The following is a 26330-nucleotide window of genomic DNA, read 5'->3' as shown; positions in this document are numbered from 1 at the left end:
GGAGGAAAAGTCGGTCTGTTAAAGTATGCAATTGCTTCTGAATAAAGCATTGCATGCATGATATAAGTAAAGGTGCAAGTGCTAAAAGAATTAAGACAGTTAATTAATGGTCCTATGTAGGAGAGCAGCCATTTGGAAAGGTAGATGGGTTCAAAAATGAAAAATTACTTTCCCATGTCCTGAAGTCATTGGCTTTGTGCTTTAGCTCTCACGGACCTTGCTTGATTCATTTACATAGTAGCAGCCCTCTTCTTTGAGGAATAAACATGGTCCTGTTAGCACCTGTTAACAAATCAAGTGCTCTGCTGTTTTGCAGCACTCCTGCAGTTAAGGAGTTGATTCGCTTTTGCACTGTAAAGATAGTATCTGCTATCTAAGCTGTGTTTGCTTCCACTTCTTTGGAGAGATCAGTAGCTAGGTACAAAGATGCAGCTGCAGTTCCAGCGGATGCTGTGATTCCTAAGAAGGTAAACAAGGGGGTTAATGGGATTGCTCTCTTGGTTCTGGGGCTAAATTGTGTTGTTACTGGGAAGGGTAGGGCGGTGCTGTCGTTCATTGCCAATGCCGCAGGGAAAACATATGCAAGCCTACAAAGTCCTTTCCAGTATGGTGGAAGGGATAGATAAGCAGAATTTCCACAAAGAAAACATATTCCTAATTTGGGATTTAAGGTAGCAGTAAAAGTTATATTTGTTGCACCTTGTTTCCGTTCTCGCTTGCTTGACTGCCAAGAGTGGGATATAAAAAAGGAAACTTCTCCCTGAGTCAGGGCAGCGCTAAGCAATGGGTCTATATTTGGGTGATGGGATTGCTTTTCACTTGGAGTATCAAAAAAGAACATGGATTTAGCTTCATCAATATACATGTTAGGGTGGTTTACATAGGAAGAGTTCAGTCGCCTGCAACTTTGATTATTTGTGGTGATAATGAGGATGTTGTACATATCTTGGTGTCTGCCTTTACAAAAGCTTGTAGGATTTTGTTCTAAATTTCCAATGAAAGCATGAGTATATGGTTGTTTCTTAAGAATTTGAGACCCCAACTGGAGATGCAAGGTAAGACGATAATTTGTTGAGCTGGTAGTTATAGTACGGACATTTGCACTTCTGCTTTTAACATTTTGGGGGGATACCCAGGCAGTCAAGTTACACTGATTTGGGTGCAGTGAGCCAAGTTAGGGCCCAGGCCTTGTAGAGTTGGCTAAAATGCACATGCTATATTTATGATTACTATTATCTACAGTAAACATTTCTCCAATTATTGGAGGTGTTGCAACAATTTGGTGTGTGGCATTTAGGTGCTCCACAAGTGAGTCAAATGAACTTTGTTTAAGCGGGTTTTCCTGACTGCTGCTCTCAACATCTAGATTGACAGAAGCATTTCATAATATAGTTGGCCCAGGCATCGCTTGATATTGATGTTACAAATTTATACAGTGCCAACACTTGGTTCTATTATAGAGGTTTTGGATGATCTGCAAAATATGTGTGAGGGATGAGTGATATCTTCCCTCAGGGCTGGTTACTGGCAGGTCCTGTAGAGGAAAGAATAAGATTAGTATTTACTTGGTGGAGCTTTTCTTCTTGAACAGGAACTGCAGGTTCTCAACTGGCTCCGTCTCATACCTTGCTTCCTGCTCTGGTGTGAGCTCCAGCTCAGGACCTCCTTTATCTGCTGGCTCTGATAAGTAGTAGGGTTTTGCTCTGGTGTGATGGTACTATGTTAATTAAGCAAGTTGAAGTGAGGACAGCAAGGGACTGCTTCTGCACAGGTCCGGCCGACTGGTTGCAGGCTCGATTCCCTGCTGCTTAAGAGAAGAACGAGGGGTTACCAGTGCACGTACTGCTAAACCCCATTTGGGTTTAAGCTGATCTTCAGCATGCTTGTTTTTCCAAACTTTTAAATGAACCTGATCCCCCATTGAGAAGGGGCGGAGAGGCTGGTCAGTGGGGTATTTTAGGTGCACATTTGCATATGCATGCACGGTGGTAAGGAGCTCTCCTAACTAAACAGCAACCTCTAAGGTCACTGGTGAGTTGGGTTTTTCCCTTGGGTTGCTTAGAAAGGGCCTTCCGTACATAAGTTCAAAAGGACCTAATTCAAGTCCTCTTCTAGGGGCCACCCTGACCCAAAGAGAGCTAGGTTAAGTGCTTCTGTCCATTTCAACTGTGTTTCTTGACAAATTTTACTTAAGGTTTTCTTCAAAGTGTGGTTCATTCTTTCCACCTTTCCTGATGGCTCAGGTCTCCAGGCTGCATGTAGTTTCCACTTAATTCCAAGACACTGACTCACACCCTGTACCACAGCTGAAATAAAAGCAGGTTCATTATCTGACTGAATTGTTTGGGGCAGTCCAAACCTCAGGATGATTTCCAGAAGGAGGAGGAATTTAGTCACCGTGGGATGCTGTTCTGTGCAGTCAGGAAAGGCTTTCACCCACCCAGAAAAGGTGTCTACAAATACCAAAAGATACTTAAAATTTTCTGTGAAGTCTACTTGCCATTACTGTGAAGTCTACTTGCCAAGCTTCCGCTGGGGCAAGGCCTCGACTTTGTGTCCCAAAAGAAGTCCATGATGTTTCCTTTGGGTTATTTTTCTGGCGAGTAAGACACTGGTTAGAGACTTTTTGCACAGCGCAAGCAAGGTGAGGTCCCACCACCAGTCAGTGAAGAAGGCTCAGCAGTGCTTGCTGTCCCAAATGTGTGGTTTGGTGGTAATAAGAGACTAGGGGATACACTAGATTTTCAGGCAGATAAAATTGTCCTTGGCTGTTTTTCAGCCACTTACCCCCTTTTTCTGATTTTTCTGAATTTTTTTGAAATCCCCATTCTCTTGCACGCTCGAGATCTGCAGGGGAATAGACTGGACAGAAAACTTCCTCTATATGTTGAGGAATCTGAGGTTTAATGGGTGCAGCTACTTAACTAGGAGGGTAGCCTTTTCTTGTGGCCCCTTTTGCCGCTTGGTCTGCCTGCCTGTTCATCAGGACTACATAGGAGTCTCCCTTTTGATGTCCCCGGCAGTGCATTGCAGCTACTTCTGCTGGTAGGTTTACTGCTTCTAAAAGTTCAGTTATTTGTGTGGCATGCTTAATGTCTTTCCGCCCAGATGACAAAAGTCCTCTTTCCTTCCAAATGACCCCACGCACAAGCAAGATAAGAAAAGCATATTTTGAATTGGTGTAAATGTTCACTCTTTTTCCATCCCCTCTTTGGAGGGCTCTAAGAAGGGCAATAAGCTCAGCTTTTTGTGCAGAGCTCCCTGGGGGAAGTGGAGCAGCTTCTAGCACTTCCCCTGCAGTTACACAAGCATATCCAGCTTTTTGAACACTTCCTTCAATGAAGCTACTTCCATTCATGAAGATTTCTAAATCTGGACCTGGTAGAGGAGTATCCTGCAAGTCTTTCCTGGGAGAAAAGGCTTCCTCTAGCGTTTCTAGACAGTCATGAATAGACATTTCTTCGGTATTTGATGGGAGTAGAGAAGCTGGATTTAAGGTTGCACAAACTTTTAACTTAACTTCTGAGTTGTCTAGGAGGGCTGCCTGATATTTTCCAAGCCTCGCTAGGCTTAGCCAAAGATTCCCCTTTCCTTCAAGCAGGGTTAGTACTCGATGGGGGTGTGAATGGTGAGGGGCTGTCCTAATGTAAATTTCTCAGCTTCCTGTAATAAGACACAGGTTGCAGCACCAGCTCTTAACCATGCCCGCCACCCTTTTGCGGTATTGTCTAGTAATTTTGAGAAGTATGCTACCGGATGGTGCTCACTTCCCAATTTCTGGGTTGATACTCCAAGGGCTACAGCTTGCTTTTCATGGACAAATGAAGGTTTTCTAAGGTCTGGTAGTCCCAGGGCAGGGGCACTCATTAGCTCCCTCTTCAGTTGGCGAAAGGCTTGCCCGCATTCAGAGGTCCACTGGAGGGGCTCTGCATCCTCACCAACCACAGCTGTGTGCGGGGGCTTAGCTGTTAGCTCAACATTTGGAAGCCAGATTCGGCAGAACCCAGCCATGCCTAAAAATCCCCGCAGCTGGCGACGGCTCTTGGGGCTTTTTATTTCTAAGACAGCGTTTACTCTAGCAGTGGGCAGCGTCCTTGTTCCTTTCTTTAGTTTAAATCTAAGATAGCGGACTGATTTCTGGACTAACTGCGCTTTACTCTTTGAGACTTTGTACCCCAAGGTTGCTGAGCTATTTAGCCTTTCAATTGTACCCTTAACACATTCTTCTTGGCTTGGGCTTGCAATTAAAATGTCTTCTACATACTGAAGCTATTGCCCCTTTAACTGTAACTGTCTCTGCAAGTCCTGGGCTAATTGTTCACCAAAAACAGTTGGGGAATTTTTGAGCCCTTGGGGCAGCACAGTCCCAGGATATTGATGCTTATGTCCTGCACTGGGTTCTTCCCACTCAAAGGCAAAAATGTCTTGAGAGGAGCTTTCCAGAGGAATGCAAAAGAAGGTGTCTGTTAAATCTAATACTGAAAACCATTCATTCTCTGCATTGAGAGTAGTAAGCAAGGTGTATGGGCTTGGCACAACTGGGTGGATGTCTTCAACTACTTTATTTATAGCCCTTAATCTTGGACAAAGCGGTCCTCTCCACTTGCACCAGGCGTTAAAGCAGGTGGAACTGGAGTGCTACATGGCGATCTGCAAGTTCGGATCAGTCCCACGGCCAACAGCCGCTGAATTATCGGAGCGAACCCTACTTTTGCTTTAAAGGGAAGTGGGTACTGCTTGATGCCAGTTGGCTGGGCATGAGGTTTTAATTGTACCTATACTGGATTTGCACGTGCAGCACGGCCAGGGAGTCCTGTTGCCCAAACTGCTGCATTTCCCTGAGAGTCTACTTGAAGGGGATGGCTGTTATTCTCTTCATGCTCTCCCCCCGTTTCAGCTAAGAGGGCAGCCTGGAGGACCCGTGCTTGGTTTGTTGGGACTCTCACATTTAGATATCCTTTTTTAAAAGTGATTTCTGCTTGAAGTTTAGCTAAAAGGTCCCTTCCTAAAAACGGGGTTGGACACTCAGGCATGTAGAGAAACTGGTGATGAATCTGGTCTTTCCAATCTGGCAGCTTAAAGGGGCTAAAAACTGTGGTTGTGAAGTTTTCCCCATAGCTCCAGAAACGGTGGCTTCCTTTTTAGTAAGGCCTAGTTGTTCATTAACTTCTAAGTAGCTCCTGTAACCACGAGAAACTTGACTTGCTTTCCTCCCACTGTTGCAATGACACTATTGCACAACCAGAAAACGTGGCTGGCACCCTGAACAAAGAAAAATGACACAATTTATACCCCTAAGCCTAGCACGCAAGCCCTTCCTGTTTCTCCATAGATTGGGTACTTCAGAGGTTGCAGCCTCTCCGAGAAGATCTAACTTCCTGTGCAAAAGTTTGTGATTAACCGCTTCCACCATCGCATTCCAACCATTTTAGTTTTTTACCTGCTCCCCTTTGCCAAATAAGGGAATGGAATTTAGTGCTGAACTGGTATTTGACTTAGTTCTTTCTTGGACATCTTTTTTACTGCCTATAGGACTGGCTTAAGCTGGTTTCCTTTGTTCCTGCTTAACCCAGGAGTGGGAGACTGAGGCAGTAGGCTGCCAGGTTACATTAATCAATATTTTCTTCCTTTATGTGAAAACTAAACTAATCTTCATTTCTTACAATTGCCCCTCTTTCTTTTAAGTTCTTTTTAGTTTTCACATTTCCGTTCTTCAAATTTTCTAAGCGCTATCTCACACTCTTCATCATAAAAATCTCCTTCTTTAAGGGGGTACAGATTGTTTTGCCTGCACTGTGTGGGCATTTGTTTGGTTAGGGCAGTTTCAGTGAGTCTTTGAACTAGCCCTCGGGCACATGGAATGATCCAGCATCCGACTGTGGTGAGCACCCCAGCTGAGATAACGAGGGAGGTTAAGATGGACAGTGCAACCCCTTCCCATTTTCCAAACCAATTTTCAAGCCATCCTGTGAGTGAATTGCTAATGCCAGAATTCTCTGCTAATTCCTCAGGTGGGGCTGTTAGGCCTTGTACAGCTTTAGTGATAGTTCCGTCAGGGGCAGTGTTATGGGGATGATGTACATCAACTACCTCCAGTCATAACACAGACCCCCCTTTCTCAGCTAGCATCATAGCTAAGGCCGTTCTATTTTCCATGCCATTCTGCCAGTAGCATCTAATTGTCCTGCAATTCCCTTAACTGCATTCCTGGTGTAATTAATAAATCTCTGTTGATTATAATAGATATAATTAATCCAGTCTACATTTTTATTAATGGTGACCCACCAGAACAAGAATGACTCAAACCCAGCTGCTACCTGATTTCTAGCCTTAAATCCATCTGGGACTCCTCAGGGAGCTCCTATATTGTCTAAATAGATCCACTCATCAAAAGAACCAAGTAAACTTCTTTTCTCTCTCCCTCCCTGGGATGATAGTCTCGCTTCTTTTTCAAATGCCAAGGTGAATGGGATAGCCAGTTGGACCAGAGCACAGGTCCCACCCCACCTCTCAGGCAGTATTGGTTGGAGAACACCCTTTCCACAGTACCACCACAGGTCTGCGCGAGGTCTGACCAAACTGGAGAAATTGTCAGTCGATCACTGTTACATTCCACACTTGTGTACACGAGGCCATGGTTCCAAGGTCCTGGAATCCTTTCCCCTGTCTAGAGAGACAAGCAGGGTGATTCCCTGGGCCCAGAAGGGAGGCAAGTACGGCCTTGATGGTTCTGTTCATGACCAATGGGAAGAGAGGACAGCGTACTACAATTTTCACCAGGAGTAGCATTTTGAAAGAGGAGTATCACACATTTAAACTTCTTTTCATGCTTTTCCATACCAAGTGGAAAGGGTACAACATGAGCTGCGGGTCAGCCTGTTGCACAAGCATAACAGTTGCTTTCGTTTAGACTCGGACTGTATATTTGATCCATTCTACCCAGGCATTTGTGTCCCCATATCCTGTCTCTATTTCTATGGTTTGCTTTAAATCTTCTGCCTTAAGTATCCTAACTGCTTTGGGATCATTTTGAATTGGGGAACTGGCCTTTGGTGGGTTTTCCTGTGGTGTTTCTGAAGGGTCAGCTGGAGAGGGCGTTGTCGATGTCATATCTACAGGGGAGGAAGGACTCGGATACGGAGCCTCCCCAGAGGGTCTTTACCTGTAACGTCTGCTCCCATTCCATAGACTCCATCGACCACTTGGTCCCTGCCGCTGCTCCCAGTTTCTAATTTGCCTGCTTTCTTAATAGTTACTACTGCTGGATTGCACGGAAGACTTTTGCAGTCTGGTGGGGTGTTACCTTTATAAAAGGTTATCTTACCCTTTAATGGCTTGAACTTGGTGAGACCCATCCATATTCACAGTCCATCCCTTATCCTGGGTAGTCCACCATACATCATCCCAGGAGGGGCAGGGGGGGCTCGACTGTAACCATTCCCCACTGGCTCTGGGCATAGGGATTTATCTTCCCCACTCAGCCATCGCTGGTGCTCTAAGTTCCCACAGTCTATTACTTGGCAGGCATCAAACTGCACTGTCTGGGACTCCAGACCTTCAGACACATTTATAACTAATTTGATGGGGCTAGTTGCTTCTCAGATTTGAAACATCATGGCTAGTAAGATTATTTTCACCTGTAACTTAAGGTCTGAATTTCTCCTTTGGTATTCTGATAGGACTAGGGCCATTGTTGACTAGGACAATACACAACTCAACCCCCTTCCCTGTCCCCTCCCCCCCCAGTTATTGTTTTTTTAGTGTAATCTTCAAGGGATCTGGGGCTGAAATTATTTTCCAAGACTCAGATGAATTTGTTGGGTACTTATCGTCCGGTTCAGGTACTGGTCCTTTACTCAAGTGTAATGAGTCCAGCCTTTTTCTGCCATTTGGACTGCTGTGTCAGTTGTCAGTAAGACTTGATAAGGTCCTTCCCAAGTCGGTTGGAGTTTGGACTCTTTCCACGACTTGATTAGGACCCAGCTGCTGGGTTGGTGTTGGTGGACTGCAAATTCAAGAGGCGGAGTCTGAGCCAGCAAACCCCGATGTCTGAGGGATGACAAAGTAGGAAATAGGGCCAGTATATAATTTTGAAGAAAGAGATCCTTCGACTCAAAGGAGAGGAGTTCTTCAGACTTCCCAGGGAAGGGCAGGCCAAAAAGCATTTCATAGGGAGAAATTCCCAGTTCCCTCCTAGGGGCAGTTTGGATTCTTGACAGAGCTACAGGTAAACATTTAACCTATGGTAATTTGGTTTCTAAGACCAACTTCGAGAGATGTTTTTTTAAGGTTTGGTTCCTTCTCTCCACTTTCCCTGAGGATGGTGGGTGCCAGGGTGTATGGAAGTTTCATGTGACACCTAGACACTGCATTATATTTTGCAACACTCTGGATGTGAAGTGACTACCATTGTCTGAATCTATGTTTTCTACTAACCCATATCGGGGAATGAGTTGTTCAAGGATAATTTCTGAAGTCCATGATGCTGTAGCTGAAGCAAGAGGGTATGCTTCTCCCCACCCTGTCAGGTGATCCACAATAACCAGAACATGCTTTAGTCAACCTACAGGGGCATTTCAGTACAATCAACCTGGATGCTCTGGAATGGTCTGAGGCCAGGCTCCCTCCCCCTGGCACTTGCTTTCTTAAAATTTCTTATTAACTTTCTGACAGTTTATGCACCGTTCACTTATTTGTTTGGCTATAGTATAAAGGCCCACACACCCAAAATGCCTGAGGACCAGGTCACACATGGCCTGTGTTCCCACATGACTCCCTTGGTGCAAAACCACTAGTACTTCCCTCATTATTTGCTTATTCAACATCTGCCACCATCTGGGAGGAGCCACTTCCCTTGGCTGTCTAAGGCTGCCCCCAGTTGTTCTAGTTCTTTTACTTCCTTTTCAGAGAATAGGGATTCCAATTTCTTTGGGATGGAGGGTATCAGGACCATTAGTTCCAGAGGGGAACAGAGGGAAGCTTCTTTGGCCTTTTCATCTGCCAATCTGTTGCCTTTTGCTTCAAAAGTGTGACACTTCTGATGCCCATTTATATGTACCACAGTTATCCCTTGGTAAGAGCAGACTGGCTAACAGTTGTTTTACCAGTTCCACATGGACTAATTCCTTCCCTCTGTTATTGATCAATCCCCTTTCTTCCCAAATTTTTCCAAAGATGTGGACCATGCCAAAGGTGTATTTAGAATCTGTGTAGACTGTACCATCTTTTTCTTCTAACAATTTAAGGGCTTGATTTAATGCGTACAGCTCACAAGTTTGAGCTGACCAATCATTGGGCTGTGGCCAGCTTCTTTCACCTCACAAGTTAGCCCATCAGCAACAACATAGCCATTATGCCTCATTCCTTCCAGGACCCTAGAAGACCCATCTATGAACAATTTTCCCCCAAATGTACGGGAAGATCCCCTAGTTCAGGCTGGACTCGGGTCTGGTATTCAATTAAGTCTGAACAATCATGTTCAGGAGTTTCTACCTGGCTGGGACCTTTCCAAAGGAAAGAAGCTGGGTTCAGACTATGATCAACTGTCAGTATTAAATCGTCCTTTTCCATTAGAATCACCTCATTTCAGAATTCAGGAGTCCATTAACCACCTTCCTGCTTTTTGAGAAAAAATAGTCCTGACCTGATGAGGAGTGCTAACAACTGAGGCCCCTCCAAAGGTCAGTTTCCTGCTTTCTTCTACTATGAGAGCAGCTGCTGCCACGGCCTGAACACACCCAGGCTGTCCCCTGGAGACAGGGTCCAGGATTCTGGAAAGGAAGGCCACGGGCTTCCTTTGGCCTCCCCAGATCTGGGTTAGGACTCCCAAGGCTGTCCCCTCATCTACTGTCACAAACAGATGGAAAGGCTTCTCCAGGGAGGGGAGGGCTAGAACAGGGGCTTGCACCAATGCCTGCCTGAGCCCCTCTAAGGCTCTTACTTCCTCCTCTTTCCACTCTAACCTGTCAGGCTCCTCCTCCAACAGTTTTTGGTATAACCCTTTGGTGTGGGATGCGAAGGAATCTGTCCATAATCTACAACATCCCACCAATCCCAAAAATCTTCTTAGTTCTCTTTTTGTCCAGGGAAGAGGTAATTCAGTAATGGCCTGAATTCTTTCTGGATTTATCTTCTTCCTTCTCTTAATGAGATGACCCAGGCATGTGACTTCCTTTTCTACAAATTGTAGCTTACTTTTTAACACTCTTAGCACTTGATCCCCCAGGAAATTCAATAAGCTCTTTGTAGTTCAGGCCACTATCTGCCTTTCTTCACCTGCTATTAGCATGTCATCTACATATTATAAAAGGGAAATTTCAGATCTGACTGCAGATTTCTCCATTACTTTTTCCAGTTCCTGCCCAAAGAGGTTGGGGGATTCTGTGAAGCCTTAGGGTAAAACTGCCCACCTATACTGCTGTTTTCTTCCTGTAGAGGGAGCCTCCCACTCAAAGGCAAACAAACCCCTACTCTCTGGATCAAGGGGACAGGCCCAAAAGGCATCTTTAGATCTATTACTCTAAGCCATTTATGATGGCAGGGGATCTTACTAAGGAGAGTGTATGGATTTGGGACTACTGGGTGTCAAACCTGAATGATTTGATTAATGGCCCTAAGATCCTGTACCAGCCTTCAACTACCATTCGATTTCTGAACAGGCAAGATAGGAGAACTGACCAGAGACATGCAGGGCTCCAAGAGCCCATCCCGAAGGAGGCCTTGGATGATGGGCTGAAGTCCCTGCCTCCCCTTAAGGGGAACGGGATATTGTCTTTGACAAATAATTTCCCCTTCCTTTCTCAATTTGATTTTAATAGGGCATATCTGCAAACCCCCTCTATTCCCTTCTCTCACCCACACTTCCTCTCTGATCTTTTTCATCTTCTTCAGTGAGCATGGCTAAGACTAATTCTATCCCTTACTTCCAAATCCAGACCCATGAATACTAGTAAGTTCTTTCCCAACAAGTTACTCCTGGCTTCTGCAATGTACAACAAAGGGCTTACAATCTGATTGCCCTCCCAACAAGTACTAGTGGGAGAAAGAATGGGGACCACAAATCCTTCTCCTTTTACCCCTGAGACTGTAAGGGAACTTCCAGAGAATTTGGTTCCTCTGGGGAGATGAGTCACAGAGGATCGGGCTGCAGCAGTGTCCACTAGAAATGTAATTTCCTCCTGATATGGGCCCACCCTTAGATTTACTAAAGGCTCCTGGTGGGCTTTAGAAGTGAGGAGCCTCAGACCCCCCTAATCCTCAAAATTCACGAGGGGGATTACCCGACTCTCTTTCTTTAAACTCTGGCATTCCCTTTTGAAATGACCAGGCCTCCCACAGTGATAGCTCCCTGCAGAGCCTTGCCTTCTCCTCGTCCCCTTATCTAAATAAGCCCATTTTGCATCTTTATCTCTCCTCTGCCTGTTCTCTCCCTGACTCATCTCCAGTCTTTTCCTCACCATTTGATCAACTGTGCTAATCATAGCCTTTGCTTTCTGTTTCTGCTTTTCCTCCTCTCTCCTTACAAACACTTTCTGGGACTCTCTCAGTAACTCTTCCAATGGCTTATCCACCCATCCTTCTATTTTCTGAATCTTCTGAATGTCAGGCCAAGACCCTTTCACATAGCTGACTTTTAACATTCCCTGACTCACAGGATCATCAGGGTCCATCCCTGAATATTTCCTCACTTGGTCCCTCAATCGTTGCAGGTAAGCAGAGGGAGTCTCAGCTTCTCCTGGGCGACTTCAAAGGCCTTACTCAAGTTTTGAGATTTGGGTACAGCCAATTTGCTCCCCTGCATAATGAGGTCTCTAAGATCTTTCATCTGTGCTCTGTCCCCCAGGTCATTATTATCCCAATTAGGGTCTGTGCTTGGGAACTTCTGTTCTGCTGCCGTCACCCCCTGTCTGGGTGGATGCTGCCTTTCCCACTCCTTCACAGCTGCCCTCCACACCGTTCCTCTTTCTTCTCCCATAAAGAGGATATTCAGTATGGACATAAGTTCAGGCCAGGTGTATAAACTAGGACCTAGGAATTGATCTACTTGTTCAGCCAGCCCCACTGGATCTTCCATTAGAGATTTCATCTCCTTTTGAAGTTCCTTACTTCAGTACTTGTCCATGGGGCATTTACACAGCCAATCTCCCCTGGCCCCATTGGTACTTCTCTCAGTGGATACAAAGGCTCAATGGAGTTTTGTTCTTTCACTCTTTTCCTCAGATGTTCTGGGGAATGGAAAATTTTGTTTATCTTTCTTACACTGTTCCAGTTCTTTCCTCAGCTGTTGGTGGGTTGTAACGGGTGGGGCTGTTGGCCCCACTTGATTCTCCGGTTCCCCAGGGCTTACGATGGGTTCTATTGGGCCCTCAAAGTCTAACGGCCCTTCTCCTGGGAGGGGAGGGGGGAGATAAGGAGGAGGGAGATCAGACAGGGGGTCCCAGGGTTTAGTTTCTGCAGCTTTTGTTTCTGCAGCCTTAGTTTCTGCAAGCTTAGTCTTGGGGCCTGGATTTTCAGCTTTCATAGGATAGAGAGCGGCCCCCTTTCCCTTTAACCAGCACATGGCATAGTCAGGCTCTTCTTTGGAGAAGGGTGTTTCCCCATTAACACACAAGCTCAGCACAAAGCCAATCCCCATCTGCCCCGCATTTCGGCCAGAATACTCAGGTGGTAAAATACTTTCCTTGGTCCAGATACCACAGCAGTATTTAATCATTTTTGCTTGTCTTTTCCGTGGTCCGATCACTATGGGTCCAATGCCTTAACGTCCTCCCTAGTGGACTTCCTGGAGGAATGTCTCCTGGGGATCCTACAGATACCCCCTTCCCCTTTTTCCCAGTCGACTGACTGTCTCTATTTCCCATTCTGAATCTTGTCTGGGTCTCTTTCTCTTGACTCTCTTGCTTTGTCCCTCTCTGGCCCTTTCCCTAACAGGAGAAGGGAAATGCAAATCAGGACTCCACACTCACTTCACGCCATATGTCACGCATCTCATGCACACACAGTGAACCTCAGACTCACCAGCATCCCCGACCACCTTGGTCCACGCATGGAGTCACCTGGTCAATGAGAGGCAGATTTTCCCTTCCCTTTTTCTCATCCACAATCAGCAGATCTAAGTGTCTGTTTTTGGGCCTCCTGGCTGCCAGAGGCGAGGCCCCCACCGGTGCAGTCCAAGATGCTTAAACAGTGGGGCACGCCTCCCCGTCCTCCACCCTGGGGGTCCGCTCTCTGAAGCCTCAGAATCCTGGATGAGCCCCCAAAGCTGTTAGAAAGAAATCTTCTTCTGGAAGAAAATAAGGCTCACCCAATTGTGGAGAAGAAAAGAATTCATTCTCAATCTTGCAAGAAGGGGCACACAATCAGAAAACGTGGCTGGCACCCCAAACAAAGAAAAATGACACAATTTATACCCCTAAGCCTAGCACGTGAGCCCTTCCTCTGTTTCTCCATAGATTAGATACTTCAGAGGTTACAGCCTATCCAAGAAGATCTAAGTTCCTGCGCAAAAGTTTGTGGTTAACTGCTTCCTCCATCACGTTCCAACCATTTTAGTTTTTACCTGCTCCCCTTTGCCAAATAAGGAATGGAATTTCATGCTGAACTGGTATTGACTTAGCTCTTTCTTGGGCATCTTTTTTACTGCCTATAGGACTGGCGTAAGCTGGTTTCTTTTGTTCCTGCTTAACCTGGGAGTGGGAGACTGAGGCAGTAGGCTGCCAGGTTACATTAATCAATATTTTCTTCCTTTATGTGAAAAGTAAACTTATCTTCATTTCTTACAAGAGTCACTGTGGGTTTCCCCAGCTACATCATTTGGGGTTTTCCTGCTTTTAGCTTGGGGCCCTCCTTTTTCCAGTGGCCTTTACCTTTGCAATAGGTGCACTGTTGTCGTCCAAAGGCTGGGCGCTCAGAACCTTTCTGCGGTCCTGGCTTTGCCTCCCCTGCACATTGCCAGTGCTAACAGCGCCACTTGCTGCTTCATCTGCTTGTGCTGTTTTTCCTCCATGGCTTGGTCCCTATTTGTGTACACTTTAAAAGCGATTTCCACTAATTGTGAGATATGCATACCAAGCTCTCCATCTAACTTCTGCAATTCCCAGCAAATATCAGGGGCACTTTGACTAATAAGGGTTAAATTTACCATACGTGCATTTTCAGGCTTTTCTGGATCTATGTCTGTATATTTGCAAAAAGCATTAAAGGTACACTCAAGAAAGGCAGAGGGATTTTCCTGGGGGTCTTGTTGCACCTCCTGTAATTTAGTGATTGATTTTTGCTTTGGAGCACTTTTCCGCAGCCCACAAGAATGCAGACTTCATAATGGTCAAGGCAGTTCCTATGGCCTTGGTCATCAGGATTCCAGTGAGCATCAGCTTCAGGGGCTGCCTCATTTGGGGAGCTGTACATAGGGTTTTTTTTTTTTTTTTTTTTAAGATTTATTTATTTATTTAATTTCCCCCCCTCCCCTGGTTGTCTGTTCTTGGTGTCTATTTGCTGCGTCTTGTTTCTTTGTCCGCTTCTGTTGTCGTCAGCGGCACGGGAAGTGTGGGCGGCGCCATTCCTGGGCAGGCTGCACTTTCTTTTCATGCTGGGCGGCTTTCCTCACGGGCGCACTCCTTGTGCGTGGGGCTCCCCCACGCGGGGGACACCCTGCATGGCACGGCACTCCTTGCGCGCATCAGCACTGCGCATGGCCAGCTCCACATGGGTCAAGGAGGCCCGGGGTTTGAACCGCGGACCTCCCATATATACATAGGGTTTTGAGGTGCTGCCTGCCGCAATGCCTCGGCTTCTTGTCGCACTTTTTCAAGGACCATATGACTTTCCTTGGGGGTGAGGAGGACATTTATACGGGCTTGTATATCAGCCCACGTTGGATTTCGTGTGGCAAAAATGGAAACAAACAGGGTTGTTACTTTCTCAGGATCTGCACGATAAGCTGGAGTGTTATTTTTCCAGTTAAATAAATCAGAGGTGGTAAAGGGAGTGTGGACGAAAAGAAAGCCTCGGCGTCGTCCTTGATCATCAATTCTATTTGGAACTTGCTGGAGTGGGAACTGACCTGCAGGCTCCTTTGGGTTGGGGGGCTGCCCTGGCTGAAAACAGCTCCACTCCGAGTATGGGGGGAGATTGGAGGAAAGGCCTTGCGGGAGGGAAAGGGGCCTGGTATCTCTAAGGGAAGAGTGGGTTTTGGCAGTGGCCCTGGTGGGGGAGGAGGCAGAGGTGGTCTAGAATAATGAGGGGCTGGGGTACTTAAGTCAAGGACTTCATCAGTGGGTTCTAAGAGGGGATCCCAGGACCGCAACTGTGTTTGTAACCGGGGCTGAAGGGGGCCCACACAGCATTAACCCACAGCTCCTTCTAGCTTCCTTATCTTTCCACAACTCAAAGAAGACTTGAACATATGGGATTTCTGCCCATTCCTCTTGCTGTTTACAAAACAAATCCAATTACAGTATAGTATTAAAAGTCAAAGACCCATTTTCTGGCCAAATTTCTCTGTCATCTAATCTATATCTAGGCCAAGCTTCAGTACAAAAAGTAATTAATTTATTTTTCTGTAACCCAGATCCTCCAAATTTAGACCAATTTTTCAGGATGCATGTGGGAGCACTCAGGTACCGACACCTCGTTCTCCATGGCAGCAGAAAGAGAGAGAGAGAGAAACAGCCAAAAGTAAAGGACAAAAGGCAGCAGGCTTCCCCTTAAAGGGGCTGAGGGAGTGGGACTCAAACCCACCAAGACCTCTCCCACTCCCACCAAACCTTCACTGCCTTAGCGAAGGTAAACCAAATGCTAACTAGCAGTTAGCCAAAAGAAAGAGTCATGAATAAAGGAGTGACCTCACCCGCCAGGGGAAGGAGAAGACCCAGCCGGCCGTCCTAACCTCGTGAGCCTTGGTTCCTTTGGCAGCTGGAAAGGGGCTCTGCCCCGGGAACCCCCGAGTCCTCGGAAGATCTCGAGCGGCCGCTGGAGTCAGGGACGCCTCTGTGCAGACAACCCCCTCCACAGCTCACCCTGGCAGCATTCTCTGGTTACTATTTTTCTTTATTTAGTCCCTTCATGGTCACCAATTTGTTAGGCCTCAAAGCAGGGCCTTGATGGATAACCAGAGATGGCAAGAAGAAAACTTCAACACGAGAGTTAGGCAAACTCACATTTATTACGTCTGCAGAGGTAAGGAGCCAAGGCTGGTCCAAAGTGACTCAGACCCGACTCCCCGTGCTGCAGTTTCTCTCTTGCTTAAATACCCAAGTTACTACTTAGCATTTGCTTTGATTATGCATTCGTTTTTATTCATATGGATAACACACATAGCTGGTTACATAATTGTATGATTAGTATGTTCAGGAAATCACGCTTGCACATACATTGCATGATCAAGAAAGGGGCAGATAACTCCACCCTGGGTGGGAATCTTACTATGTTAATTAAGCAAGTTGAAGTAAGGACAGCAAGGGGCTGCTTCCGCGCAGGTCCGGCCAACTGGTTGAAGCTGGTTTCCATATTTCATTGCTTCAGCAGGATATTCTTGACCACCAAAAGTGGAATTTGGTCCAAACAGAGGGTTGCATTTCATTACCTTCTGATTTACATACAATTCTTTTCTTTGTATCCTAGCAACAGGGAGAGAAACAAGTTACTTTCAGGTACTCGGTCATCCTACCTGCATCACAGGCAGCTGCCTCCTCACCGCCCCTGCCCTGCCCGCAGCGCTCTGACCTCGCTCCACCTGCGCCCCTTCTCCTGCCCCCAGAGCCCCCACCAGCCTCGAACCCTCAGGCCTCCCACGTGGCCCTGAGGCTCAGGCAAAGCCCACCCGAGTCAGACCGGGAAGGGGGCAGCTCAGGGTCCAAGGAGGCGGGACCCTAGGGACAGAGCCAGTGTGGCCCAGACCCCGCCCCCGGGACCCCAGGACCCCACGGGCTGCGCTGCCAGGATGGGGTTCCTGGGAACAGGCTGGTCCCCGCAGGGGCAGCCAAACCTCCCCAGGAACAGCGTGTGGGAGGCACACCCCCCTGGGGGGCAGGGCTGCTCGGTCCACGCCCCTGAGGACACGCCGGGCAGCGGCCCTGAAAGATGCGGCGACCACCGCCCCCTCCCGCCCCCATCCTTGCTTGGACACGAGTTTGTAAATTATCATTTTACTGGGTCGTGTTTTCTCTGTGAGGTCACACTCACTCCTCAGCTATTTCATTATTTCATAACTGGGAAAAATAACAAAAAGGCATTTTTGTCAAAGTAAACAAATATAATTTCATTCTTTTTTCCAGGAAATCCCATCATCTATCGAGACCTCCCCTGCCCTGCGTCTCATTTGCCCCGGGTCTCCTTTTCACTAAGTGATTTCACTCCATCAGAAACTGGGGGGAAAACACAAAAACAACATAAAACAGAAAATCAACTTTAGTTTTATCTTCTTTTCATGAAATTGTGTAATTTTTCTGGACACCCCCCACCTCTCGCCTCCAAATCCACCCCACAACCAGTCCCACCAGCACGCGCGTCACTGGTTCTCACAGCTCTGTGGGCCGTGGGGGGGGGCAGGGGGGTCTCTGCTTGGCCAGTCCTGGCTCCCCACCACCCCTTCACACGTGGTCATTAAAAGGGGTCAGAGCCGGGCTTGATTATTTTATAAAAGGGTATTTTTTTGAAGAAGAAACCTAGTTGTCTCCAATGCTTTCAACAGCTACTGAAACTGTCTTAGTTCGCCTGTGCTGCTATGACAAATACCCACATCTGAGTTGGCTTAAGCAGTGGGGATTTATTGCCTCACAGTTAGGAGGCGAGAAGTCCGACATCAAGGGCTCGACAGGCGTGCTTTCTCCAGGAGCGCAGCTCCTGCTGCTGGCTCGCCACCACCTCGGGCTCCCTGCCCTGCGCCTCGCCTTCGCCCAGTGGCTTCTCCCTCTGGCTTCTCCTCTTGCCCAGTCGCCTCTATCCCGTCAAGATTTCCTCTTCAAAAGGACTGCAGCAAATGAATAGAAACGGTGAAAGCATGTCACCGCGTTTGTGACTAGCAGTGCTAGTGTATGCGTAGGACAGTGGTTGAAAGGAAAGTCTAAGGTCATGTTTATCACTAGAAGGAAAGCCGAAAACCGAAACAGGGGCTGCTATAAGATAGTAAACCCTCATGTAAAACACAAATATGGGGGATATTCTGTGTATAAGACTGTTTTTACAAAATATAGATACAAATGTGCTAGAGAGAAGGAAAAAGAATAGTGGCTACATACGGTAGGCAAGGCATACAGAGATTGAGAGTGATGAGTTTTGTTTTTTGTTTATTATTTTTATTGGAGTAATGGACGTGCTCGGGAGTGATTGGGGTGATGAATGCACATGCATGAGATTATACCCAATACCACTGATTGTACTCTTTGGATGGATTTAAGTGTTATTAATATGTATCAAGAAAAATGAAAATGAATTTTAAGAAACAAATTTTAAAAAGGACTCCAGCCCTGTGGGTTAAGGCGCCCTGATCAATTTGGCCTCAGCTAAGTAGGATCAAGATCCTCTTCACACACACGAGTTCACACCTTAGCTGATAATCACATCTCCAACGGCCCTATTTACAAATGGGCCACACCTCCAGGAACTCAGGTGAAGACCCTGGCGTGTCTTGTGGGAGACGCAATTCCTCAGAGCCCATCGTTAAAAAGAGCCAACCGGTGTCGTCTCTGCTAAGCCCTGGCCGGCATGGAGCATGTGATGGGTGTTTAGCACCTAAATCCTGCAAGCACCCTTGGGGGAAACCAAGGCTCATGGAGGCTGAGAAAGCAGGCTGCCCAGTGTGGCAGCTGCAGAGCCCCTGCTCACCGAGCAGGCCTGGTTTCTAGCCTGTGCCCCCAGCCCCGGGCTCCTCACCCCCTCGTGGCGGGAAGCAGCAGCCAGTCCCTTGGGGACCCTCATCTACCTGTTGTGTGAGACCCCAACCCAGGACTGGGGAGGGAGGCCCCGGGCCCGGGTCCTCTCACCCCACGACCCTTCACAGCGCCCCTTCTGCAACAGCAGGGAGAGCAGGTGAAGCCGGCCGGGCGTGCAGCTGGCGGAGCGTGGGAGACCCTCGCCCATTCCCCGCTCGGCCGCCTGCCCCGGGGGCTCGTGGCGGTGACAGCCAGGTGAGCACAGAAGCACAGCAGCCAGCGGCGTCAGCCCTGCTCCGCCCCCCGGCTTCCTCTGCCCCCGACACAGTTCACCAGCTGTCCCCACATCACACCCGACAGGTCAGCAAAACCATTACCCCCTTTTCAGCTGGGACTCTGAGGGACACGGAGGCAAGGCCGCGCTCAAGGCCACAGGCTGGTTCCAGGGTGGACTCGGCGACACCAGGCACGACTCAGAGCTGAGACCCCACGTCGCCCGGCCAGCACGGACGCAGCCAGCAGCTCGGCCACCAAGCCCAGGGGGTTTGATCAATCAAAGGGCATTGTGGCTCTAGCAACTGAAGAAACTGTGGCATTGATGTGGAGACAGTGGCCACGGGAGTTGCTGAGGTCAGGGGCAGGGAAGAAGAGGTGTGATATGGGGGTTTTTTGGGGGACTTGGAGTTGTCCTAAATGATATTGCAGGGTCAGATGCTGGACATTATATATCCCGCCATAACCCACTGAGAGGACTGGGGGAGGGTGTAAACTACACCGTAAACTATAATCCACGTGGTGCAGCAGTGCTCCAAGGTGTAGTCACCAAATGCAATGGATGTGCCACTTTTTAATGTAATATTTTTTATGATCTATGTATCTTTTTTAAAAAGGCAATTAAATTTTAAAATTTAAAAAAAAACAAACAAAGGGCACTAGGGTGTTTCGAGCAAAGCTGATAGTGGGGCTTTAACCCCGGCTTTGGGGGTCCGAGAACACCCCGAGAAGGTGCTCAGAGTGGTGTGGGTGCCACAGAGATGGGGACGATAGCCCAGGGATGGGGTTACACCCCCAGATGGTCTGGTTCAAATCCCGTGGCGCCCACTCAGGGTCATGTGGCCCAGGACAACCATGTGACTTTCCTGTGCCTCGGTTTCCCCATATGCAGGCAGGGGTGATGAGGCCCCATCTCAGAGGACGGTGTGAGATGCTTCCTTGAGACCCTCAGAATTGGACCAGCGCAAAACCCAACTGTATCCACGTCTTGGCGCCCCTGTAACTAATGACCACAAAGCAGGGTGCTTAAGACAGCTGAAAGGGGTTCCCCCCAGCTCTGGAGGCTTCAGGTCCAAAACCAAGGTGTCAGCAGGTTGTGCCCCCCAAGGCTCTGGGGGGGGGATCCCTCCTGCCCCCTCCAGTTTCTGCTGGCTCCGTGTTCCAGGGGCTCTGCCTCCGCCTGCCCATGGCTGCGTCCTCTCCTTGCTCCAGTCTCCTCGGCGTGTCCCTTTAAGGACACCTGTCCCAGGATTTAGGTCCATCCAGCATCCTCTCAAAATCCTCAACGTAATCACATCTGCAAAGTCCCTTTCCCCAAATAAGGTCGCACCCGCAGGTTCCGGGGGGTTGGACGTGTCCTTCGGGGGACGCGCCCGCTGTTACTTCCAATGCCTCGAGCGGGGCTCCTCAAAGGAGGAAGGTGGCCCCTGCAGGCCACTCCACCCGCAGCATCTGTCCGGTCACGACAGCCAGCCCAGGCCAGCGCGTGCTGCCCCCAGGCACCAAGCTGTCCGTGAACCGTGCAGACAGACGCAAGGGGGAAACTGAGGCAGCGAGAGGGCAGGGCGTTGGCTCAAGGTCCAGAAGTTCTCGTCCAGCCCCTCGCTGGCCCCGGGGTGGGGGGGGGGCAGGCTGTGCTCCCTCCAGACTCCAGGCTCGGGGTGGGGTGCCTGGCGTGCCGTCCCCGGGCTCGCGGGGCCAGCACAGGGTCAAGGGGAAGGAAGGCGCCCGCGCCGAGGCCGCCTGCTCTGAGCTCATTCCCGCGAACCGGGAGCCCGGCCCCCGCCCATTTCCAGGGAACTGGCCGGCGCTGGGGCCAGGCAGCAGGGCCCTGCGGGGCAGGAGAGGATTTAGGATGCGCCAGGAGCCCCGGGCCTGAGAGCGGCCGGGGCAGAGGCAGCAGCGCCGAGCGCAGGTGAGCCGCCTGCCGGCCCCGCCCACCACCTGCGGGGGCGGAGCCTCCCCCAGGTGAGCCGACCGCGCTCCCTGAGCCTCCCTGCTCCCCGGGCTCCCTGAAGGGCGGGCGGTGAGGCCTGGGGCGCTGAGACAGACGCCGAGAGGGTTTTAGACGTGGGCGCTTCGCCTCTGCCAGAGCGTCGGGCAGGTGTGTCCACGCGGGCCACACCTACCTGCCCGGCAACGATGGGCACCTGTCTCCCGGGGGGCAGAGCCCACGCCTCCCCCCACAGCTGGCCTTCCGCAGCCCCCTCCCACCCCAGAGGACCCGCGCCCGGGGGCGGGGCGGGGCCAGGACCACCTTCCCCGGTGCCTCCGAGAGGAAGGGGCTTGCCGGTGCGGCCCGCGTGCTGGGGGCGGGCTCGGCCGCCCGCTGGGTACCTGGTGTCCAGACCCCAGGCCCCGCGCCCCAGCCTGCCCCGGGCTGGACAGGGCGAGCCCTGTGCCCACTGCAGGCCCTGCGGACGGCCAGCTCCCCACGAGGCTGGGGCACAAAGCGGGGCCCCTGCTCTGGGGGACAAGGACCATCACAGAGATGGCGCCAACACACTCGGGATGCTGGGCAGGGAGGCTCAGCAGTGGAGGTTTCCAGAACTGGGAGGGGCGAGCTAAGCCTTAAGCAGGTGGGCCTCAAGAGGTGGCAGGGTGGTTAGGGCGTGGGACAGAGCCCAAGCACGGGGGTGACCATGAGAACGGCAAAGGCTCCGCGAGGTGATCTCCTCTGCCTCTGTCCCTCTGGCTCTCCCTGGTTCTCTGTCCCTGACTCTGTGCATGTGCATGCGTGTATCCCTCTCTCTCTGTTCTGTCTCTCTCTCTCTCCGTTCTCTCTCTGTTCTCCGTCTCTCTCTGTCCCTCTTCTCTCTCTGGCTCTCTCTCTCTCTCTCTCTCTCTCTCTCTCGTTCTCTCTTTCTTGTCCCTGACTCTGTGTGTGTGCGTGCATGTGTCCCTCCCTTTCTCTCTCTCTGTCTCTCCCTTTGTCTCTGTGTATGAGTCTCTGTGTATGTGTTTGTCTCTCTCTCTCTGAGTCTCTCCCTTGCTCTCTCTCTCTCTGTCCCGCTGGCTTTCCCTGGTTCTCTGTCCCTCGGTCTCTCTCTCTCTCTCTGTCTCTCTCTCTGTCTCTCCCTCCAGCTCTGGCCCCCGGCTCTCTCTGCTGTCCATCTCCCCCTTCTCACCCCCTCAGCCCAGGATCCAGGTCCTGATGCCCCTCAGGTGTCCAGTGCCTGAGAACAGGGGGCAGTTTGGGTCCGGGGACAGGGGGCTGCTCTGAGCCCTCGGCTGCTCGGCCCACGTTCTCTGCTCCCTCTGAGAGCACCCCCAAGGCAGGGAGAGGTCCCCAAACAGGCATGTTTCCCAGTGAGTCTCCGTCCCCTGCCGGGCTGCTCCCCTTTCGGGCCAGTGGCAGAGATGCAGCCCGGCGTGAGGGTCTTCTGTGGGACCCCAGGACCCAGCGACCCACCACCAAAGCCCCCTGGGGTAGGAGGCCTCACATCAGCCTGTGGACCCAACACTGCCCACATCCCCCAGAGGGAGAGCCCCTCCTGGGCCAAGAGGGTGCAGGCCAGAGCTGGGGCCTCCCTCCCCCCCCCCCCACAGCTACCACCGCTCCCCCCCACCTTCCCCACCCCCTCCCCCAGGCCATTGCAACCTCTGCTCCCCACCCCCCACCTCCGCTTGCACGACTGGGTCCTGGAGGCCATCCCTGACCACGTCCACGGCAGGCTCCCCAGGATGGGGACACATCGGGGTTTGGTCCAGGCCCCTCCAGGGCCCTGATGGGGAGGGAGGGGGCTCCCACAGGCGCTGCCTCAGGCCCGCCCCCTTTGCCTGCACATGGGGGGGGCGGTATGCAAAGCCACAGGAGCCCAGAAGGATTGGTCAGCAAACGTTCCTGCTCTAGTAGCAAGGCAGGCGGGCAGGGCCACCCCGCGTTTGGCATTATGGGGTGCCGGGCGCCTGTTCCTTTCCCTGGAGCTGGCCAGCTCCGCAGCCCGGACGGGAGGCCCTGACAGGTGCCTGGGCCCCCACGGCCGAACCACACCCCAGAGACCCGAGGCTGGCCTCCTCGCGGCGTCCGCAGGGGCCCACGACGCGGGGTCAGCGATGCCCGTTGCCTCCGCAGGGTCCCGAGGGCGCAGCCGGCCGCCCGCGGAGATCGCCAGCATGTTCCGGCTGTGGAGGGCCTTCGCCGACGCCGTCTTCTACGCCACGCTCGTGCTCGGCCTGGGCGGGCTGCTGGGCAACGCGCTGGTGCTCTGGCACCTGGGCCTGCACATCCAGAGGGGCCCCTTCTCCGTCTACGCGCTGCACCTGGCGGCCGCCGACTTCCTCTTCCTGGCCTGCCTGGTGGGCTTCTCGGCCGCCCGGGCCGCCCTGGGCGCGCTGGACTTCCCAAGCGACACGGTCACCTTCCTCTGCTTCGCCGCGGGGCTCTGGCTGCTGGCGGCCCTGAGCACGGAGCGCTGCCTGTCGCACCTGCTGCCCGCCTGCTACCCGCGCTGCCGCCCCAGGCACACGTCGGCCGCCGCGTGCGCGCTCATCTGGGCGCTGAGCCTGCCCGCCGTGCTGCTGCCCGCCGACGCCTGCGGCCACCTGCGCCGCCGCGCGCGCCCGCTGGCCTGCGTCAGCTACCACGCGGCGCAAGTCGCCTGGCTGGCCTGCCTGGCCGCCGCCGCCTGCGTGTCGGGCCTCGCGCTCTTCTGCTGGGTGGCCTGCTGCTCGCGGCGCGCGCGCCCCCACTTCTACGGCGTGGTGCTGGGCGCCGTGCTGCTGTTGGCGCTCGGCGGCCTGCCCTTCGCCCTGCACTGGAGCCTCGGCGGCCTCCTGCGCGCCCTGCTGCCCGCGCTGGGCCCCGTCGCGCGCCTCCTGGCCTGCGTGCACGCGGGCGCCAAGCCCCTCGTCTACTTCGCCGTGGGCCGGCAGCGCGGCCGGCGGGAGCCGCTGCGGGCGGTGCTGCAGCGGGCCCTGGGGGACAAGCCCGAGCCGGGCGCGCCGGGGCCGTCCCTGCCCCTGCGCCTCATGTAGGCGCTGCCCGAGCCCCTCCCCAGCCTGCGCTCCTGCCCGGGCCCCACAGACCCCGGGGGACTTCGAGGAACCCCAGCCCCCAGAGAAGATGTTGGGAGCCCGGGACCCTCGGGGTGAGCCAGGGAGCCAGAGGACGGACGAGGAGGAGGGGGCGGAGGGGCCCAGGGAGGTGGGGGGGGCGCCCTGCAGCCCCTCCGCCCCCGGCCAGCTGCTCGCACCGCCCGCCTGCGCCCGTGTCAGGTAGAAAGCAGGGCGTGCGGGACAGGTGGCCTGCCCGGGGAGCCTGGGCACCCGGAGGCCAGCGACAAGAGGCGGAGCCGGGCAGTGCTGGGCGGGGGAGGGTGCCTGGGGCGGGGGTCCCTCCGCGGCGCTGCCAAGGTTGTATCAGCAAGTCCTTCCCCCAAAGATCCCCCGGCGAACGCCTGCTCCTTTCCCTGCCGCTCTCCCACCCACCTGGTCCCCCAAAACCTCCGTCCATGCAAGCCCCGCCGCGCCCGACACCCCACCCCACGGTCTCCCCGAATCTCGGGGGACCCAGGTCGGCGGACCGCACGTCTCCAGCCGCAGTCTCCCCGGGGGCCGCCAGACGGCGCCGCACCCGCACGGAACAGACCCAGCCCCGGGCTGGGGTCCAGGCCGAAGGCGGAGGCGGCCGGACCCCCTTGCACCCCCGCGGGACCGTCGGCGCCGCCCAGGCCGCTTCCCAGGGCCTTGGGGCCGCTCGTGCCTCCCACCCCGCCGTCCCCTCCCTCACCCCGCGCGGACCCCTGCCCCACCCCCCGCAAGCCCGGCCCTGCCAGTCTTTGCCCCCAGGACTGGCTTGCTGTGTTAAAAAAGAAAAGCCAGCTTTCCTGATTTCCAAAGTACAAATCATTTTATGTGTTTTCTGATTATTAAAAAAAACTGCACATAGATGTTCATAGGGCATTATTCACACTCGCCAAAAGATGGAAACAACCCAGGTGTCCATCAACTGATGAACGGATAAACAAATTGTGGACTATTGTGCAGCTGTAAGAAGAAATGAAGCCGATAAGCACATGACAAGGTGTGTGAACCTGGCGGACATTGTGTGAGTGGAGCAAGCGGACAGAAGAACAGACACTGTACGATTGTGCTACCATGATCTAAGGACACCGTGTAAACTCCTGGAGTTACTAACAAGAATATGGGTCACCAGAAAATAGAATGATGTTAAAGAATGGAACGCTGAGGGTTAATCTGTGCAGAATTGGTAAAAAGTCATTTGTAAATCTTTGGAAATGACTAGAAAGCGCAGCGCGGTGTTTGTAACTGGTAGTGCTAGTATATGGCTATGAGAGTCGTTGAAAGGGAAAGTCTAAGGTCCTGTATGTTTCTAGAAGGAAAGCTAATAAATGTAACATGGGGCTGTAACGCTTAGCGAAGACTCGTATGAAATATTAATATGGGTAATATTGCATATATAAGACTTTCTCTTTGAAACTGAATAAATGTTCATTAATGTTACAAGATGTTGAAATCAGGCAAAAATACTGCCAAAGCAAAATATGGACAGTAGTGAATAGTAATATATTAATAATCTTCCCTTAAGGACTAAAAAAAAAAGGAAATATACTAAGTGAAAGAAACTAGACAAAAGAGATTTCATATTGTTTGATTCCATCTATACAAAATATAAATACAAATAAATTATAAAGATGGAAATAGAGTAGCAGTTTATATGGTGGGAGAAGCATAGAGAGATTGAGAGGTACTTATTAAGGGGTAGAGCTTTTCATGTTTCTCTGTTTTTTGTTTATTATTATTGGAATATTGAAAATGTTCTAATATTGATTGAAGTAATGAATGCACAACTATGCGTTTATACCACATACCAGTGATTAAGCACTTTTGATGGATTGTATGCTTTATTAATATATATCAATAAAACTGATTTTTTAAAATGTTTAAAGCAAGAAAAAAAAGAAATACAAGAATTATTTAGTTAAAAATCATCTAATTAACATGAGTGTAAAACGTTTCTAATAAAACAGAGAAAAAAATTTTTAAGTTCATGGTCATTGTTAAAACATTCAAGCCATACAGAAAATAAAATCACCAAAATTCCTTTGACCAAGAGGGAACTCTTTTTAGGATAGAACCCCCAAGTCACTATTCTTTTCCATAGAGACCCACAGGAATTCCATTTTCACCAAAAATAAAGGTGGTGTATCCCTGCAAGTTGAAACC

The 26330-nt window shown here is 51.0% G+C and overlaps 1 protein-coding gene across 1 annotated transcript; it reads left to right on the top strand.

Moving 5' to 3' along the window:
• Positions 1–324: 324 nt before the first annotated feature.
• On the top strand, positions 325–26130 carry MRGPRG (MAS related GPR family member G). The gene is made up of 2 exons (XM_023586701.2): positions 325–467; positions 23218–26130. The coding sequence occupies exon 2, from the start codon at positions 23259–23261 to the stop codon at positions 24117–24119; it is 861 nt and encodes a 286-aa protein (XP_023442469.2). The 5' UTR covers positions 325–467; positions 23218–23258; the 3' UTR covers positions 24120–26130.
• The last annotated feature ends 200 nt before the right edge of the window (positions 26131–26330 follow it).

Source organism: Dasypus novemcinctus, chromosome 10, assembly GCF_030445035.2.
Source record: "Dasypus novemcinctus isolate mDasNov1 chromosome 10, mDasNov1.1.hap2, whole genome shotgun sequence".
In the NCBI taxonomy this organism is placed as follows: Eukaryota; Metazoa; Chordata; class Mammalia; order Cingulata; family Dasypodidae; genus Dasypus; species Dasypus novemcinctus.
The sequence above is the reverse complement of the archived record's forward strand: the minus strand, read 5'-3'. Positions and strand labels throughout refer to the sequence as shown.

Excerpts from the sequence above, each read along its gene's own strand:
- MRGPRG (XM_023586701.2), top strand. The coding sequence starts at position 23,259 with ATGTTCCGGCTGTGGAGGGCCTTCGCCGACGCCGTCTTCTACGCCACG.